Source organism: Aptenodytes forsteri, unplaced genomic scaffold (assembly GCF_000699145.1).
Source record: "Aptenodytes forsteri isolate BGI_AS27 unplaced genomic scaffold, ASM69914v1 Scaffold15, whole genome shotgun sequence".
Lineage (NCBI taxonomy): Eukaryota > Metazoa > Chordata > Aves > Sphenisciformes > Spheniscidae > Aptenodytes > Aptenodytes forsteri.
In genome coordinates this window covers 10514422-10535560 of record NW_008795129.1, presented here as the reverse complement: position 1 = coordinate 10535560, position 21139 = coordinate 10514422, and the positions used below count along the sequence as shown (strand labels likewise).

The window sequence follows — 21139 nt, the reverse complement described above, 5'->3', positions numbered from 1 at the left end:
GCCTTCGCCCACCGCCGGCAGCGCTCCGCGGGCGCGGAGGGAGGGACGCGCCGCCCGGGGATGCCGCAGCCGCAGCTCCCTCCTGACTGGCAAACCTGAAGGAGCTCTTCATGAATATGCACAGCCTCCCCCGAGCGCCGGCCGCGGGATGCCGCCAACCCGGGGCGCCCCGCCGAGCCCTGCCTCCCCTCCGCGCCCCCTCGCCGGGGGTCAGGGCTGCTTTTGGAGATCAGCGGTTCGCTTCTGTCCTTACCCTTTGGCTCGTCCATCAGTGCCGGTGCTCGCTCCCTCCTCCCTCTCTCCCCCCCTCTTCCTCTCTCAGCCTCTGCCGGCTCTGAGCTGCCTTAGTGAGAGGTGCTCATGAAAATGGGCGCTTTAGTGGTCCATGGCTGTGGGAGGGGTTAGTTTAACTCTACATGGCTCAATCCATCTAACTTGCAGGCTGACCTCCTGCTTTTCTTCAAGCACAGATTACCTCAGAGTTGCCGCGTTACCGGCGCCTTGGGCTCCTCCGCCGGGTCGGAGGGTCCCGCACGGCCGGGGGGAGCGGTGCGCGCCCGGGGGGCTACCCGAGGGAACGGCCGCCGCTGGCTCCACTGGAGCCGTGGTCTGAAGCAGGATTGCATCGCTGGCTCCCGGGGGGAGATGTCATTTTGGCTGTGGAGAGAAAGTATTATGTTAGGTGTTTGTGTTTTTTTTTTTTTTTTTAAGTTGCATAAGACTGAGCAGATACCCTTCACAGCAGTGAGGTACACGAAGAGAAGAACTGTCCTGAGAAGAGATGACCTTCTTTGTTTCCAGATATAAGGTCCAGCCCACAGAAAAAAAACAACAAACCATGAAAGGAGATAAATTTGCAATAACTGCTGACAAGTCACCTCCTGCACCTACCTGCCCCATAGAATGAGGCTCGCACCTCTGGCTGTATCTCCTGGGGAACTTCAGGAAAGAACCCATTTTTGACTACTTGCCAGGAAGGCCTGAAGGGAACCCTTCCCCACCCCCGCCTTTTATCCCTGCTGAGCCCCTGCGCACCTCCCAGGTTGACTCCACGCAAATAAGAAATACAGGACAGCGCTGGAGGAGTCTCAGCAACTTTTCTGTACAGCCTCTGACATTCAGGCGCTTTCCAGGCACCACGCGTCCCCCCACGCTCCCACCTACGGATCCGTCAGCCTCCCACTCCAAAGGAAGTTGCCAACTACCCCCGTTCTTTCACTTCCTTCTCAGAGCGGTGGCCACCAGCTTCCCAGCTTCTGGGGCTCTTCCCCCTTCCCACGTGCCTTTCCCGCTGGTCGCCCAGAGGATGAAGTCACTGGAGCACAGGCCGCCACCACCACTTGCAGCCGGCAGACCGGCCCTGCCTGTGCCAAAGCCTGGTCTGCTCTGAGGCATCACTTTTACCAGTTCACCCTCCTGGCTCCTGGGGCTTCTCTTTGCAGCTAGACAAGAGGACATGCTGCCCTATAGCTGGACACCATCCAGCTCTGTGCCCACCACCAGCTTTCAGAGATCTTGCCCTGAGGAGAGGCAGGAAGAGTTAAATTCTTTCTGAATTATTGTCAGCTTTGGTTCAAAAGCACAGGGAGCAGTGTTTCAGCAGACAAAGATGAAGGTGGACTGTAAGCGTTTGTCATCTTATGCAGAAAAATTGGCCTGGGCAGCCCAAGTAAAGGAGAACTGACCTTACCTCCAGTGATAACAGGCCAACATTTTTAAAGAGTTTAGCATAGCAGAAGTAATTGTGTTGGTCACCTTGACACCAATTCTTGTAAAAATAAGAGTGCAGTTGATAAAATGCTGAGTTGATAAATACAACTTTGAAAGTGTTCAATGTAATAAACAGCAACCGCACAGATTTATCAATAAGAAATACTATTGACTTTTTTTTTTTTAAAACCAAGACTGATAAAAGTGCTAGCACTTATGTACCAGTCACACACTGACTTCTGCAAAGAATACCTGCTGGTAGAGTGTCATCACAGGAAATAAAACAGTTATATAAAAAATACCATACATTAAATTAATTAAACCCCACTGAATGGTAGTTTTTAAAAACATATAGTTGGAATTTAGGACTGATTTTCATTGGCTGTGTTTAGACCCACCGCCTCTACAGCTAGAAACTCAAGCAGCTCAGTCAGCTGGGCTGAGGACTCCAAATTTAACAAGTGGAAGATCTCTACAGGCCCGCCTCAGAGACCGATAGACGTGACTCCAAGCCATGTCTAAAACCTCTTATGGATGCTCAGACTGACCTATTTCATATCCTTTAAAATTGTGTGTGTACCTGAGAAACTACAATAAGCTTTTTTATACAAGTCTGCCAGTGACAGTTTTTTTTGCCTGAGGAAGTTCAGTTTCAAACTGAGACAGATGAAACCTTTATGGGGAAGGATGGACCATCGTTAGTCAGTGACCATGAAACACGCAGCAGCGTTTTCACACAAGAGGAAGTTGTCACCTGGAGCATAAGGGCCCCGTGGGGAAGGGTTGCTGTGAACTGTGACAGTTATGGTTTTCTACACCTAAAAACATCCAGGTCCTTCATAGAGCTGCAGGAAACATATTTCTGAGTTGAAGATGATCTACTTTAAGTGAGGGACTGATAAACACGTGAATAGTGTTTCCGCAGCTGCAGGAGCAGAGAACGATGTTGCACGCTACTTTACAGCCATTCAGTTTAGGTGTAAGAGACAGTGATGAAACAAACTTTCCCCCTTTGGCTGTGACAGAGGAGGGGAAGGGTGGACTTTGTAGTCTCATGTGACATGAGATGCAGACTTCCTCTTCCACAGAGGGTCAGATCCAGATTTGCCAGAGCAGTTTGGTTCTGCCTGCTGATCCTCCTGCCTTTGGGCAAACCTCTGAATGCAATCCACAAGCCAGCAAAAGGCAACAGCGGATACTGTGTCGCAGTCATTTCCATAAGAAAACAAAAGAAGCAGCCCCGGAGGCAGGCATTTGTACTCTGATAAGGCTCCAGGGAGTGTGAGGAGGAAGCTTGAAAACACAGAAATAAAAAAAGAGGAAACCAGAGAGCTCAGGATGTAGTTTCCACATATCTTGAGCAGGCGGTAAGAATAGCAAAACAGAGGAGTGCCACTCTTCTACTCCTAGGACAGAAACAAGCATCCCATGCAACTTTGGAGGAACAAAATATATCTTAAATATCCGTCTTCTTCCTAGCCATAGTAAGAGCTTAATCTCAATCATCTTGCTCCTCTAAGTTCACACAAGTTGTGTGTGTGTTTGTGTGTGTCTAAAAACGTGAAACTTCACAGATGTCTAGAATTTGCCGTTTTGCAGACGAGGTATGCTGCCTTTGGGACTCAGAAAAGGAGCAAGTGTGAGTGAACGCTGAGACACGTTAGCTCCATTTTCAGCAAACAGGAGACAAAGGAACAGGAGGCAATAACACTGCAATCCAGGGCCAGAACCTCTTGGCTTTGGGATGGGGGAAGGAAACAGCCATAGGAAAAGAGAGTCAGGGAGCCTGGGAACAAACCTACAGGCATTAGAAACATAAGTAGCCTGTTTCCACAGAAAGAATTGGCATGAAAACATCTGAACTATTTTAAACAGAAACAGGCCATCCCATCACCCGTCTCAAGAACAATATCGAAGTCATCTGTGTCTGTGTTTGCTTAGGGGCGTGGCCTGGGGGTATGTATTTAGATGACAACATATCACTCTCTGTATGTTTAAGCAACAGAGTGGAGTGGCAGCTTCAAGAAACTTTGTGTGTAAACATTGGCCTTAGCGGAGATAGGCTGAATATTCCCCAGGCTTTCCTAGACATTTAGTCCCAGTGTGCTGGTTCATGTCACCACCTACCAGCTGGCAGCCCTGGGAAGGGGGCAGCAGGTACCCAGCCCTCCATCCCCAGCATCTCTGCAACAGATGATAGCCAGTGAAGGTCTCAAAGACAGCGAACACATTAAATTGCTGGGACCAGAGGGAGCAGAATTCCCTAAAAAAGGGAGGTTGATCCAAGCGATTAGGACAGCTTTCTTCTGGAAAGGAAGGCAGAGAAGATGGGCCAGGCATTAGAAAAAGACAAATAACCAAAAGCACTAATGGTGCCAGACTTTTTTTTTTTTTTTTTTACAGCTTTCAGCTCCTTGGCCCACTCATCCCACATTGCAATCACCTCAGACTTGACAGTTTTCATAACACAGTAGGCCAAGTCCTCCCCACATCTCCAGGTTCCTCTGCAATAGCTGAAGTTCAAAGACTTAATTTAGATACCCAAAACACTTCCTTTGTGAAAAGCAAACCTCTTGGATGACTCCTGAAGAAACAGGCAAACAAGCAACAAGCTATATACTATCTGTCTGTGTGCACTGAGCATTATTTTTAGAGAATGCAATTCTCTGAAAAAGGAAAAATTACTTTTGGTATTTAGGTAAAAAGATGAGATGACCTTCAGCTTAATCTTGCTGCAAACAAGTATTGCTCCTTAGCCTTAAACTTATGAAATCCATTATCTATAAAAATTACTTAAGTTCCTTTCCTTCATGTTTGTTCTTTGTCTTGGTTTAAATATTTGTAACCCTCTTCTCAGAGGATGCCACTATGCTGTCTCTATACCGATATTCACAGATCTTGTCACCCCAAACCTGCGTATCACCTTTAAGATAACACCTTTTTTACTGCGTTTCTTCTCCACCTTTTTTTAGTCATCAGTATCTCCTCTATCGTTCAGCTCCAATAAAAGTCCCTTTCATTTCTTTGCTGCTTCTTGCATCAGACTGTATCTGTATTGCTGGTTCCTCTTCCACTTCAGTATAATTTCCTTAGAGATCCTGATGCTATTTTGTTTTGAAGTGCAACAGATAAAACCATCTAGCTTGTCTGTTACTCAACCACTACCCTGTCATCATCTCTGCTGGCTGTTTTCTTCTCCATTCATGTTAAAGTTTTATAGCCTTTGCCCATCTCTATTATTTTTGTGATATAGGGATCCAATGCTCAGATGACACATCTGCAGAGCAACCTGTTAATTAGTTATTTACTGGTTTTATGTGATCGCTACAAAACTGATAAGACAGAGGTAATAATGATCATTGAAACTGGCAAAAAAAAAAAAAGAGTTCCTGTTTTTGTTTTAGAGGTGAATCAGTTTTGTAGTTAATTTATTAGGTTTGTTCCTCTAAACAGTCATGGCTGTGATGGTTGTAGCTGGGATAGAGTCAATTTTCTTCACAGTAGCTGGTATGGGGCTGCGTTTTGGATTTGTGCTGGAAACAGTGTTGATAACACAGGGATGTTTTCGTTACTGGGGGACGTTTGGAGTGATGGCGTTTGTCTTCCCAGGTAACCGTTACCCACGATGGAGCCCTGCTTTCCTGGAGATGGCTGAACACCTGCCTGCCGATGGGAAGGAGTGGACAAATTCCTTGTTTTGCTTTGCTTGTGTGCAGCTTTTGCTTTATGTATTAAACTGTTCCTATCTCAACCCACGAGTTTTCTCACTTTTACTCTTCTGATTCTCTCCCCCATCCTGCTGGGGGGGGGAGAGAGCAAGCCGCTGTGTGGTGCTTAGTTGCCGGCTGCGGTTAAACCATGACAACGGCTACTGAAGACAAATTGTATTTTTACAAAATAAATGAAACAAGTTAACACCCTTATTGTTAAAAATCCACAAAACTTCAGCAAAACATGCAAACAAGTTCCCACACAGCCTCAGAATAACAGAAGCAACATGAATGATGGGCACTGAAATGTCATTTGAAAGGAGCAGTATGAAAGGCCCATTCTCTAACACCTTAAAATGCCAACCTAGTTTACATGTTCATTAGCAAATTATCTATTAGGTGTAACTCCATAACAGGCTTGCAATACCATATTCTATAGGTTCAACATACTTTCAATGCTGTTATCTCATAATATCATTAAAGATTCTATCACTACCTTTATTTAACTTTACAGAGATACATTAACATACTAAAAGCAAAACCAATTAGTCTTCATAAGCTCTGCAACTTAGTGTAAAAAAAAGTATATCCTAAAAAGTTAACATGTCATTGTTCATTATCCAAGTACCTAGTTAACAAAACACCGGTTGCTCCTTCTGCTCAGGTTATTTCATGCACCTGATATTTTACCCATGTCAGCTGTAAACATTCTAAACCAAATTCCAGAGGCTCTTCAATTTGCTTGGTAATTTTAATAAAACCATCACAGTCCCAAACATAGGCAACACCCCGCCCTATAAGTCTGGTTCTCAGATCATTAGTTATCGTATTTATACAGCACATCGGTACTCCCCTGCTGGCAACAGAGCTCTTGTTTTTCCTTCCAAGCAACTGGGAATAGAGCTAGGCAAAACTATTATTACTGGTTTTTAGCAAATAAACTAGTGTTGGTGGTATTTCTGATTCCTTTGATCTTTTATTCTTACGGTTTGCATCTTTCAGTATCTTCCTATTGTTTTATCTGACAGGAGTGGCAGACAATCACTAATAATGGCTTACCATAGCAAAAATTCCCAGCTTTCTGATGCTCCCACAGAGCAGGGAGCCCTCCCTGGCTACACAGGACAGAGGTCTCAGGAGCAGCTAACAGCCACCTTTATCTCTTAAATCTCACTTTTCATGTTATGGGGCCACCAATACCAAGAAAAGAAAGGAGCACTGTAAAGTGAAATAGGTGAGGCTTATGAAAGGGGATTCCACTAAAAGAAAGAAAAAAAAAAATGAAGAAAGACACAGAAAAAATATCCTCAAAGCTCTAAGACGATGTAACAAGAAAAAAATAGAGAAGAAAGAAGTATCGGAAAAGTCAGTAGTAAATGTACCATGAATTGATAAGGGAAGATGGTGAGTATCAGTGGCCCTGTCTAACAAACAGAACTTCAAAATACCTTCCAAACTTAGTAAATTACAGAAAGAAAATAAGAAAAATAAATTTGCAACATGCATATAGGCCTTGAATAATTGCTATCTTAAGACTGAAGGAGACAGTTTTATTACTAGCTTCTCTGTATGGTTTATGACCAAAATTAATTTTTGTCCTGTTAAATCTTAATTTATCATGCAACACATTGGTAGCTAAGACAAAAATAAATATACAGGTCACCCCAAAGCAGCTATTTTCAAAAAAGAACTGTACGTATTTAGATCAGATTAAGTCACTCAATTTTAATATTTCTTCAAAAGGATAAAAGTAGACAGAACGTGGAAAATATGCATAAAATGAAAAAGAATAACTTCAAAATAAATACTTTTTTCAATGTCTTAATTCAGCCTGACTACCCACTACCCACTCACCCTCTGTTAAGTGATTTGTTCTTTAATAAGTGAGCATCCGCAGAGGAAAACCAGTGGCAGCACATAGACACATTGTCCATCAGATGTCACTCAGTCAATAGCAGAAGAGAAGTTGACTGCATCCATCCAGAGGGACTATCTGAAGACAGCGGCGAAGAGGGAGATATCTTAAAAATCCCAAGCAGCTCTAATTTGCATATGTTTGTTAATCATAGCCATAAATATACCCATGATAATTCAGCCCACCTGCTTTGCTATGTTCTAGAAGCATAACATGTTCTTCCTTCCAACAGAGCTATGGAAAGTAGGCTTTGCGCTGGGAAATAATTAAGCACCTCTTTGTGTTGGACTATTTACTACCCTTTACCAAAAGGGAAACCACTAAATCTTTGCAACTGTAAAAACCTGCTGCCCTCTTTACACCTCATCTCATTTCAGTACATGCCTGCGCTGAGTTTATGCATGTCCATGAGCGCCACGGAGAACTATCTATAGAGATGTGAGTTCTCAGATATTTTCAGACTTGCTTTCAGATTCTCACTATGACATTTTTCTCCATGTGAATTTATGTATGCCTTACATGACTTCGTATAGAAGCATTTCAGCGTGGTCATCTTTATTTAGTCTCTGGGAGGTTTCATGTTCTCCTGTTTAGTTTTGCGCTTCAGTAGACTGACAAAAATGGGGAGAAGAAGGACAGAGACTTCAAAGTCATCCTGAATTTTAGAAAGTGGTATATCTTAGTTTACTGGTGATTGACATTTATTACTTCTACAGGTTCTAGTATTTTTGCTTTATATAAAGTCTTCTTCACCCCATTTCAATTCTCTTTCAATTAGCAGAAAGAATTAAGTAACTATTTATGTTTAAAGCAAAACAATTTCTTTTCATACTTGCATTGATTTATAAATTTGGGAAAAAGCTTAAGTCTGATTATTTCCAGCTGCATCAAGCTTCACACTCAATCCTAAATTGGGAAACTAACTTGTAATTTTATGAAATACGGAATTTGTGCCTATATTAACGAGGAGAATCAGTTTAGGGTCCATACATTCATGTACATCAACTGCATCATAGAAATGGCTTTCCAATCCTGCTGTTTCTCTCAGTGGACTTCCCTTTCCACCACCAACTCCAGGTGATTAACTTCAACACTGCGTTCCTTATCCAGTCTTATATCTGTAATGAAGGTACAGATCTGCCCCCTTACTAAATATGCCTATATAATTTCAACTCACATTTACCTTTTTCTCCTTGAGCTGTTCTATATACTGAAATGTATGCTTTAATCATTCAGCACGCAGGAACCATCCTCCATCCCCTTTTTCCATGAACATGTCTCCAACTTGGCATCCAGTTTAAACTGTCATTTGTATTGTCAGTGTTTTCTCGTATAATCTCAGTGTCTTCACCTACTTAAATGCGTAAATATATTCTTATCCAACAGTCTTGGATCTGGGAATAGCCTTTCTACATCTCTCAGCATCATCAGATGGCTGAGTCTTTTCAAATTGAAAGTGTTTTTTTCTGAAGTTAAATATCTCAGTATCTCTCATTCTGTCATTAAATCATTAACTCTTCAAACCTTCAACCTGTCTCTATGAGAGCATTCTGTCATTAAATCATTAACTCTTCAAACCTTCAACCTGTCTGACTATGAGAGCACCAACAGATAATCGATTTAATAGAATTTATTCCATTTAATAAACTATTTTCTACAATAATTATTTCAGTTTTTCAGTTATTTCAGTATTTTTCAGTATATATGAAATAGTTATTTCAGTATTTCCCCCAAGCATCCTTTGGAAAAAGAAAGTTACAAGGGGGATGAAATTCTGTGAATAGGTATGGAGAAGGAAAGATTTAGGTCCGAAAAATATTCCCAACAGAAGAGATTCATGAATGACTAGACAAATATGCTTGACTGTCTTTTTAAAGGAGAGTTTCTTTTCCAAGGAAACTACCACACTTCAAATGCTCCTGCGCAACCCGCTTTCTGGCACTCACAAATTAGGTACCTTCACTAGCTTAGTTACAAATTAGAAGGCTCTGAAATCCGTTCTCATTTGCAGACAAGACTCTGTGCGGTGCTAGTCTTTCCCAAGCATGCTCGCTACGCTTGGAATAAGGAATTACCAACCTATTCAGATCCTGCTGGTGGTATTTCCAGCAGATATTTCATTCTATGGCAGTTATTGCGTTCACGAAGCGAAGAGCTTACACCATCATTGGCAGCCCTGGGTGGCACTCAGGTAAGGAGGGTGGCACGGCTGGAGCAGGGCCAGAGCAGCCCCGCTCAGGAAGGGGTGCGGAGCGAGAGGCAGGACATCAGCTGCCGCTTGCCTGCTCAGCCCTCGCCAACGCTGCACGCTGGGCAGCCCGAGCCCCGCTGCACCCAGCAAGGCCCTGCGAGGGATGGGTAACTGCTGACAGTCAAAAGAGTCATTTGCAAGCAGGTATTAATTTAAAAACTCTGCAGAACAATTCTGACATGTGCCACAGTCTTACTGTTATACTTTTAGGATAGCAGTTCTGTTACCTGGATCAGAGGCTTTCATCAGGCCTTCATGTGACTTAGCCCTTATGGAAATGGAAGATAATTTATGGAATTAAAAAATTAAACATTAAAATACAACATGCAAAAGAAAAAAAATCATGTTTTTAGCCTTCTGTGAAACTACCTGAACTGAGAGGCACATCAGTTCCATTCATTTTATGGTTTTCAGTCTACTACTTAAAAGACTGTGAAGCAAGAAAATAGTCTAAAAACTTAATTCAAGGAATAATTTAGTTTCAAACCTGTTAGGAAACATCAAATTTCCAACTTCTTAACTCAGATTTCAAATTTCTTATTTAATGTTTACATGGAGCTTCTTTCTCTAAATTGATAGCTGGTCTTTAAAGACCTGTGGGTCATTAAGCAATATTTTTGGACCCACGCTAAAAGCTGCAAAAGGAAACAACTGCCTATAGAAGTTACTGATTTCACTTCTACTGTTCATTCTTACATGGAGCAAACTTCCTCTGACCTCAGCTGTGTCTGCTGGAACAACATTACATCACAGAACATCTAAAATGCTAAAAATATATCCCGTAGGTATAATCTTAATTATGTCTAGGTTAAAAAGATTTTGTAACCTTGGAGATAGAAAACAGTGTAGAAATTATTTTTAGCATCAAGGAACTTCTCCAAGCAATAATACCACACAGTGTAAAAATATACCAGGTCAGTACACTTTGGAGATTTCAGATGTTTCATCCTCTTATGGGATAAACTATGGTACTATTAAACTATATTACTTTGGAACATTCCCCCCCCTCCCCCCCCGAGATTTATACTCCATATGACCAAATCAAAGAAATTATACAGACACGCAAAGATGTACAGGAGCTTTAAGCATCCCATCTTTACAAACTGAGCTTGACTCAACAAAAATTGAGTTTTCCACTTGCTTTCAAGACAACCATCCACTGTTTTAAATTTAATTTGCAATACTGAGAGCAGAAATCCCAAGTGACAGTCCAAGCTTGAATTGAAGACGACAGTAATTTCTCCAGGGTCTCTTGTTTGTTGGTACACTCCTCACAACTTAAAGTCCTCAGGCTCTAGTCACAGGCAAAAGTAGTCTCAGCAAGAGTGCTGTGGGATCAAAAATCCACATTATTTGGTCCTGTTAAATCATATTTGCGTACTGACAGTCCCCCCCCATGCTCCTCTCTTCATTTCTTCTCTTATGAATATGCCAAGCTGGTCTGCTGGAGCAAACACAGTAGCATGCCAGCCCTCTCCATCTCCTCACTGGGTAACGAGCGTGTGTGTGTGTGACTGTAGGAGGAAATAATTGAAAGTACTGTGTGAGTAGTTATCTGTTAATAACAGCTTGCTTATATTAATAGCAGCTTCATTTCTGCTAAATAAAGGAGAAATTCTTCTAATATTGGTAGAGAGAATCTCCCTGACTTGGTGGCCTACCAGGGAAATGCACTGCATAGTGACACTTACCTAACTTCTGTGCGCATGGGTTTCTTTTCATAGCTAACGGAAGTTTCCTAGCTCAGAGCAAATGAAATTTTGAGTTTCAACACTTGGTGACAAAGCCTGTATGAAAGTGTGTACACTGAAGATTCATTAATAAGATTTACCAGAAGGACATATGTGGATATCGGTCATTAATATCCAACATTTCCCCAAATACTCAGGTTTCTCAAGGGCTTGTTTCCCATGTAACATCAACTCTTACGTGCTGAACACGTGGTGAGATTTCCCAACTGCAAAGGGCAGGTCACGCTCTCCTCCACCAAAATCAGTGTAAGCAGGCTGAGAAAAACTGGACAGCCCTGGAAAAGGCAGAGGTCGGCTCCTCCCTGGAGCTGTGCCACTGTACACTGCCGCAGTAACTGGCACACGCTTTACCATCGTAAGAAAACAGACTTTAAAACAGCTTCGTTTGAACGCAGGCAAAATTAAATACTTAACATAGGAACAATAGGGTTCTTTGTGGCAGGGAAAAATGTTTTTTCCTCTGAGTGCTGGCAGATTAGCCTCAGACTATTCTGCTTCTCTTTTGCTCTGACTGCTTTTCATTATTATTATTTTTTTTTTTATACTCTGTTTTAAAGAACAGTCTGGAATTCAGGGAAAAGCATTACCTACCACTGTGACACAGGCCTGCCTAGCAATATGAAATAGGAAAATGCATTTTCCCAAAGCAACCTCTCATTTAAACTTACAGAGCTCTTGGAATAACTAACAGGGGGCTACATTAGCATGTACAAATACAAACACTGCCAACCTCAAGCTGTTAGTCTTTTCTCACATAGTTCCCATTGCCGTCCTTCAGCTCCTGCCTCAGCATTAATTTTTCTTTCATTTTTTAGTTTTTCCACTTTCCTTTACTCCCTTCCCCCACCTATTGGTTGTTCCTTCCCTTTTAACTACGCCCCTCTCTCACTTCCTAGTAGCCCTGCTTTTAATAAAAATATTTTCTCTTTTCAGATTTTTACATAAGGCTTTTTCATCTTAGTTTTTAATCTGTTTCTTTTCTCTGGAGAGGATTTAGGGCATCTCCCATTTGTTACAATTGGCGTGCCTTTGTGTGTAAGAAATTCTGAATGAAATGCTGCTAAACTAAGTTTAAAGCATAGAGACTTGTTATACTTCAGAAAAACAGTAATAACATTGCTTTAAATTGTTCCCAGATGTAGTCTAAGGCTGTAGGTTAAAGATTACAGCATTTACAATATACTAATATTAATATATACTAATATACTGCATAATTTATGTAGCAGTCTATCATCACTGCTCTAAATGACTGCCAATAACGGAGACCTGGCAAGAATTTGGCACATATTTAATATACTTATCTTTCAAAACACGATAATGATAGCAGTAATGGACAGCTATGACAAGCTGAAGATCGACTGCACAATGCACTCATTTATGAAAAGTGTTGTTTGCCTCCATTTCTTATATAGCAAGATTTATATAAAATACATTTAAAAGCTACTTAGATGAAATGGTATTGGTCACCTGCAGAAAGCTAGCCTTTACAGTCTTTATTTAGTTTTTAGAGTATTTGCTAATGTTCCAATAACTGCACTCATTTAAACTACAGAATATTGTTCTTATCCTATTGTTCTGGGGCACAGGAATGGCAAAATGCAGGAATGCAGCACTTACACGAAAAGCATTTATTTAAACACACATCTGTACAAGTCTCCCAATAAATGAGCATTCTGCTAGAAGTCTTCCAGGTCATTTTCATTACCTCTTTCTAATGGAAGTTGGGTATTTATGATCCATCCCTTAAGTTTGATTTAATAAAGGCAACTTCACCCCTACCATTAATTTATTGGAGGGAAGGACAGGTCCCCCCACCGGTAATGACTATCACCTCTCCAGACTCACCCAGTTCTGCTCACAATCCCTTTTTTACCTTCTTGCTCTCATTTCAGCATCCCTTTCCATGTAGTCTTCTGTACCTTTGGCATCCTCGTGAATCCATCAGCAAAGCAACTCTTGAATAAACCATCTTCCTTGAGTCCTTCCCTCAATTACCCTTTTAATAAGGAAATCTATAAACCTACCTTGCCCTCTAAGGAGCTGTTAACATGACTATAAAAAGAAAAAAGCAAGGAGCAGACAAGCAACAAAAGAAATCCTGCAGTGCAAAATCCTAATGCCGACCAGCCAAACACCATCCCTCAAGCGCTTCTCACTGTGTCCTGATCTTACTCCATGAACCGCAATTCAAAAAAATCAGAGTTCAAAAGCAATTCGGGACTTCGGCCAAAATCCAGCACAAGAGTAAAGTAATACCGGTCATTCAGGCTAGACTTGGAAACTTTAAACAAACGGCAGCCAAGTCACCTCCTTGAGTGCCACCACGCAGGACACTGACCGCATTAACTGTGTTTCTGCATGGCCGCTGGGGACCAAGCAGCTGAACCCAGGTAACTGTTGGAACAAACTTTTAAAAGCTACAAGATTCATTAAGGTTCAGCGATAGTTTATGTAAAAAAATTCTCCTGCTGTCATGTTCAAGATTCTTAACAAAATAAAAAAAAAATACAGGATTAATCTGTTCTTTGATTGCCTGTTTCTTTAGTCTGCTAATTCAGGGTGTCTATAGGCCTGTCTTATTTCCTCTGTAAAAGAGATAAATACAACAAAAAGCATTTCCCAGGTGGTGCAGTGGAATATTGTGATTTGTTGCGACATGACCACATGCCTCTATCAGGCCTATGGTCTTCCCCCCCCCAGACTGAGGAGGAGGTGGGTTTGGATTTGAGAAGCCTCTCCAAAGCACAGTGCTTTCCAGGATTGCCTGTACCTCCCCTCAGTTGTTTACAGCTGTTTAAAGCCTCACCATCACTAATACATTCTTTGTTTTTATCAGAGTGGCATTTATGATATTTCTTGGAAACAAACAAATATCCCTTCAGAATTTAAATCATTCCTTGGGGAAACTCAGAGACAGGGGCTTGCCCAAGGCTGTGCAAGTGTCCACGACTATGCAATATACCCATACGGGCTACAGTGATGAGGGCACGCGAGTGTTGTACAGCTCATCCATGCAAGCACTGTATCCCTCACTAACAGATGACTCTAGCCAGACCTCATCTTTGGTCAATGAGCATCCGTGGGTTAACAGACAGTTATAGCTCGCTGTTTTTCTGCAATATGGCTATAGTCCCAGACTTGGCATAGCATAAAACATCCCAGGAGCAGTTTGGTCCGTCTTCTTGGGCAGCTCCACGCTGCAAAACCCTCCCAGGCTAAGGGCTGCCCATGGCTGGCCAAGTGAGCAGTGCAAATGGTCAGAAACGCATGGGAGAAATCTATCCAGACTTTTTGTCTGTCTTAGTTTGTGCCATCGCATGCTTCCAAAGGAACTGTCCTGTATAAATATCCTCTACATGTTTTGATGTGTAGACACTATCTGATATGCTCTTGCTGTAAGTCCCATGGCAAAGCAGCAAGAGTTTCCTCCACACTGGTCACCACAATAACCACCAGCACAGCAGCATCAGGGACGACATGACACCCTTGCCCCTTTACATGCATTTTTTTTTAGTTAGATTTGGCCCTGTGGGAGCTATGGAAACACTCTGGGTCTGCCTCTGCTTCAGTCTAGTTCACTCCAATAACCTGCACTGAAGTTCGTGGCTTAAAGTTGATGTAGGTTAAAACTGGCCAACTGGAGGGGTGATATTGGGCTTGGTGTTTTCTGAATGTGGAAATTCAGCAGTATAATAAAAGGGAACCAAAACACAAACTTGCTTGAGCTTCTTTGATTTACTTGTGGAAAGCAACCTGCATGGATTATATGGAATTTACTTTACCCTGTAAAGTCTTTTTATTTGCGATACAATTTCCCATTATCATCATCACATTTCAGAGCTGCATTTGATAGTTCCTAAAAGGCTTATTGCTTTTATGTCACACACTGGGAATTACTTATTTACTGTATTATCCTTAAGTACCTCAGAAATATAATTACTTCTTAAGCTTAAAAGCCTCACTGTCTGATTTGAAAGGAAACTAAATGGTAGATGCTTCCCCCCGCCCCCTTTCCACAGCAAATGAATCAAAAGTAAAGAAAATATAGCTGCAGATGCAAACAAATTAGAAATATTTCAAGAATTTTGCTGCAAATATGATCCTATTTTCTTTAAGGAGATGATGGTAAAGGTAAACAAAAAAGCTGTTGCAGGTGAAACTGCTTCCTGATCTATCCAAACTTAAATATCTGGGGTGACTTAAGGCTTTGAGAGAGGTCGTTAGCAGAAACTCTTCCAAATAAAGCATTTTTAAATAGAATGAAACCCAGTATTTTGAGATATTTAAAAAAATATGTTGGTAGTTGAATACTAACTTACCACTCCGTGTGCTGCAAGATTTGTTTAGCTCACGTATTCAAAACTCCTTTGATGTGCACTATGCCAAAATACTAATTCTCCATGAAAAAAGTAGTAAAACTGAACTATGTGCATTTACGTCACACTGCAGAAACAGGAACATAAGTGTTCATAGTTCTCCTTTTTTTTCTTCTTCATTCTAGAGACTAGAATATGAATATTGCAGATTGAATACAATAACATAGCTCACTTAAAGAGTCTCCAGAGATGTTCCTATGAGACTGTCAATACTGAGGCATTGATGTAGAGTGCCATGGTGACGTTGAGCACGTCAGTTAAAATCATAACTACTCCACATAAATTAATTTTTCAGCCATTTTTTTTGCTTAATTAAATTGTTTCACCAATATGTTAGTTTAAATAATGTAAGGTTATATCAAAACATTTGCTCCAGCAAGTAATCTTAATCTTGTTCCTGAAGTGCTAGCAACCCTCCAAACTCCAGCAGAAGGCTCTCCCAGTATGGTGACACTGGGCACAGCTCTGCCAGTACTGTAATGGGAAGGCTTTGAGATCTTCAGTCTCTTAACTGCATGTGGCATATGAATAATTCCCCTGCTTAAACACAGCTTGGCCAGCATAAACAGCGTTGGCACTTGCAACGCTTTGCTTATGTAGTGTACAAATCTAGAAATATTGCTAAAGAGCTGGTTTAAAGCTAACAATACGAACATATTAATTACATGCAAGTACTTTTTTTTTTTTAATGTTAACATTATTCCTAGTCTGCTCCCTTTGGCCTGTGAATGTTTTTACTCTACAGCTTCCAGGTTTTTTTTATGCCAGTATGCTGTGTTTACCTTCACACACAGTAGTAATGTACTGCTTGTGTGTTTGAATTCGATTAATATTTAGAAAAATCTTTATGACAGTAACAAATATAAACAAGTTTGGCAAAAGTCTTAAAAAAAGAACCTATGTAACTTGAAGCAAATATCTATTTAAGGTTTAGCGGTAGTTGTTTAAAATTCAATTAATGTTTAATTGACAGTATTTAAGCAAATAAATAGCTCCCCTGACTTTCTTTAGGAAGTTTCCTTGCAGGTGTTAAATTTCTTGGTGTATTTCCAGGCTGCAGTTCTGTTACTCTGAATTCTCACTTACGTTACATCACTGAAGAAAATGGCCTATACAAGGCCCCGAATACTCAGTGTGTCGTATTTTGCCTACTCAAGTTTATTACACTAATTTCCCAATTTATGATATTAGTCATCCTCTCAAGTCCCTGCAAAATAAACAAGTGCAAAAGTACTGTTTCATTCAATGGGAACTCTCACAAGAATATATTAGAAAAGAGCCCAATTTTATTACATCATAGAGATGTTATAATGGAAAGAAATTACTCTCTAATAAAATGAGTTTTGTGGTGGAGCTCCTGTAATTAGTAGTTTCATTTCAAGTTATATTCACTCAAATCTAAATGATGGAATTAGTTTTCCCCATAGCTTAGGCAGTCTTTTCATCAATACAGGCAGAAAGGTTAATTTTAATTTTTTCATTCTAAGTTAAAGAAAGTTTTAACAACATGTTAACTGCTTGTACTGCATAACTAAGCCACAGTTTCCTTTAGCGTTTACAGACAGAAATCCCACTCTGAACTACCCAAACACCCATCAACATTCAAACAAGCAGAGTTATTCACGTAATTCAGAGAGCTGATTAGATAGGGGATATGTAAACACAGCTACAAGGAAATACTTATAATTATATAAAGCTCCTGACTGAAATAAGCCATGACACCTGTAGGTAACATTGGCTATGAATTGAACTCACCAGCAGTCAATACTGTAGAGAAAGATTCATGTTTTACATTACTCCACGTATTTTCAACATCAGTCCATAGCGATTAAACAACTTTGTGTCAGTAGCTCGTCATCTGTCCTGCTCCTGCAGGTATATCACCCATTTTCAACAAAGGCATGGCAGTGTTTTATATAAACCATATACATTACATGAGCTGGTTACGTATGCCAGCATGCTGACCTTGGACTCTTCATGGCTACCAAGTCGGCAAAACCCTTACATCCACCAGCTCCTCAGGAAAGGCATTTTCCTTAAAAGCTAAAACAATTGATCTTTTCCTGGAGTTGGAACTACTGTCCCTGGTAATGATAATCCCCGCACAACTTGCCTTGGCCAATCTTTCTCATGAATAACGTTTTTAAATTGTTATTTACAGATACTGCTGTATGCACCTCACCTGAATCAGGCCTTGTTATGTTGGTCTGTAATCAGCGTGAGCCACACGTCCTCGGCTAGGAGACTGCAAGATGAAGGAACGTTTGCCCTACAAAATCAGGAAGGCTGCAGAAGCAGAAGAGGGTTTCCCTGGGTTTGAGGACGGTACCACACTGCCACCCTCAGCAGGAACAGCAAATCATCATTTATACAAACATTTTCCTCCTTTCAAAAGGGAAAGGATCGAATGATCTTGAATTTGCTTTCAGTGAGTAATAAACCCATCTCCCATCCACTGTGCGTGTCACTACCGTAAGCAGCATTGCACTTTTAGGAAATAAAAAGATTAAGTACCTGCGCCAGTAAAGTTTGCTGTGCTCTGCTCAGGCTCCTCTTGAATATGGGAAGACAATAGGTACTGATGAACTGATGAGCAACTACAGTGGTAAGAAGCCTGTCTTAATTCCTAACGAACAGCTTTGATGTGTCTTTTTCATAGACACACAGTGATTGAAAATAAGTCAGAACTGACTGATTCTTCTTTTTCTGTTGTATAAACACAAGGAAACACATACCTCCAGGAAAACCAATATTGTATAGTATATAGTTGATATTAAAATATTACACTAGATGTTTTGCTGACATAATGTACACTTTAGAAATCATTATCCTCTGTGCTTTAAATACTATATATAATCTCACTTTCAAGATAACTCTTGAATCAGCTCAGCAGAGCACCAGAGCACATGTTTTAATTAAAGTATTCATCTTGGAATCAACTGTGATTTCTCACTCACTTAAGTAGGTGCCAACATCTGTAAAGAAGTACTGTGCTGGTTTTAGCTGGGGTAGAGTCAATTTTCTTCACAGTAGCTGGTATGGGGCTGCGTTTTGGATTTGTGCTGGAAGCAGTGTTGATAACACAGGGATGTTTTCGTTACTGCTGAGCAGTGCTGACACAGAGTCAAGGCCTTTAGAAGCTGGGAGGGGGCACAGCCGGGACAGCTGACCCCAAGTGACCCAAGGGATATCCCACACCATATGATGTCATGCTCAGCGTATAAAGCTGGGGGAAGAAGGAGGAAGTGGGGGACGTTTGGAGTGATGGCGTTTGTCTTCCCAAGTAACCGTTACCCACGATGGAGCCCTGCTTTCCTGGAGATGGCTGAACACCTGCCTGCCGATGGGAAGGAGTGAACAAATGCCTTGTTTTGCTTTGCTTACGTGCGCAGCTTTTGCGTTACCTGTTAAACTGTCTTTATCTCAACCCACGAGTTTTCTCACTTTTACCCTTCTGACTCTCTCCCCCATCCCCCCCCGCCGTGTGGTGCTTAGTTGCCAGCTGGGGTTCAACCACGACAGTACAAACTCTCAATTTCAGAAACATTAAGTAATAGCTTTCACTTATTTCAAGCCCAGATCCTTTTTCCTCCCTGCAGTCTGTATATTTTAATTATTAAATTTCAGGGCACAAAATAGTGCCTGTACACACTTGATTTCCTGTCCACGCTTATGTCTGCTTTGCTCTGTAATGAACATTAGAGACTCTTCAGTAAGACATAGGCAGATATGTAGCGGTGTCAGAGGTGTAATCTATGAATAAGAGTGTGATATTACAGAATTTTTTTGTCTAAACTCACATTTTCATTTTCTTTTCATATTTCTGTCTTACAAATTGATCAGAAAAATAATAGCCCATAAGAAACTGGGTAGGACAGAGTAAACTAGGATTGCAGCTTGGGCCAAACCCCTCCAATTTCATGTTTGTATTTTATTTTAAACCTAAAATGTATTAATATACTGTAAATGATGTTTTCCTTAAAATTTGCTGGTTTACATGATGGCAGTAGATGAACTAATTTAAGTAATTTTTATTCACAGAAAGCAGACAGTATTCCATATTCTGTTTCACCTCCAGGAGGCAAAATTTCAAATTTCAAGGTTCACAGCTACCCAAAATATTTAGTTTATATATGTTTCAGTAACTAAACTACAGAAGAACACCTATTGAAGAACTGATTAACTGTTAAAAAGTTACCCCTTCTTTTAGATTTTAGCTGTACAAAGTGTAATAACTTTTTCTACTTTGTTTTAGTTTTTAATAAAATTCCTGAAAAGTTCTTTTACTTCAGCGATAAGCCTGATGCTTCTTCAAAAACGTCAGCACATTAGCAACTGAAGTTATCACACTTAATCTGTATTGTCAAGAGACTAGACATTGTGTAATCATACTGTCATTACAGAGCTGACAAAACCTTAACTCTTATTTCACTGTTAAAAATCACTAATTCTGCAGCTTTAAGTTCTTTTTCAATCTAGTTGCTTAGGGAAATAAAGTGTATGGTGTATATGTGCGTATATGCTGATATATTAGCCTGTAAGTTCCCAACTAATTACTTTTGAATGCATGTATTAATTTGTCTCAGGTTTGATAGATAACTAGTCTCAAATATATTGAATTGTCCAAAGTTTCATGCAAATAAACATGGAAAGAAGATCATATCTTTTAGTGTAGATCAGATCATCTACCTTCTCCCCAGAAGAAGGGCAGAATCCTGAACTTAACCTTATCTGGCCCTTAAAGAGCCCAAGCTCCAGGGGAGAGTTGATGATACCCCAGTCTAAAGAGCCCAAGCTCCAGGGGAGAGTTGATACCCCAGTCGCAGGAAAAAGCATCGGCACAGGCACCTTTTTAGACACCAGAGATTGCAGCCATGGGCCAAATACAGAAACTGTGTTTTCATAATCTTGCTCCTCATAAGTTAAATATTACAGACAACTCCTATTTTCCAGCTGTTTACTGTCAGCCTAGACCCAAGGGTAGAACATTTTGCCCAGCTACGTTGGTTTTCCAGGCTCCCCCTTCAATGCAGAGCCATAGTATTCCTATGGCCTGGGAATTAGATTGTAAAATTGACTGTATACAACTTTATTACTCTGCTTTATCATAATGTAAATCAGACCAGGAGATTAATAATAATTGCTTAACTTGAACTATTAAAGGATGATTAGGTAGTATTCCTATGGCCTGGGAATTAGATTGTAAAATTGACTGTATACAACTTTATTACTCTGCTTTATCATAATGTAAATCAGACCAGGAGATTAATAATAATTGCTTAACTTGAACTATTAAAGGATTATTAGGGATGTATGTTAGGGAGTGTTTTGATTGTATAGAGCTCAACGATTGTGATGATGGTACGGTTGAGTGTTTATGGGTAAGGATGAGGGGGAAGGCCAATGAGGCAGATATCCTGCTGGGA

The 21139-nt window shown here is 40.8% G+C and overlaps 1 protein-coding gene across 1 annotated transcript in view; it reads left to right on the top strand.

Annotated features, from left to right (window-relative positions):
• Positions 1 to 1609: 1609 nt before the first annotated feature.
• The window catches only part of LOC103897677 (gamma-aminobutyric acid receptor subunit pi), a 79519-nt gene continuing 59989 nt past the window's right edge, over positions 1610 to 21139 (top strand). Inside the window, 2 exon segments of the mRNA XM_009277788.2 lie at positions 1610 to 1669; positions 9347 to 9693. Coding sequence (XP_009276063.2) covers positions 1610 to 1669; positions 9347 to 9693 — 407 coding nt within the window.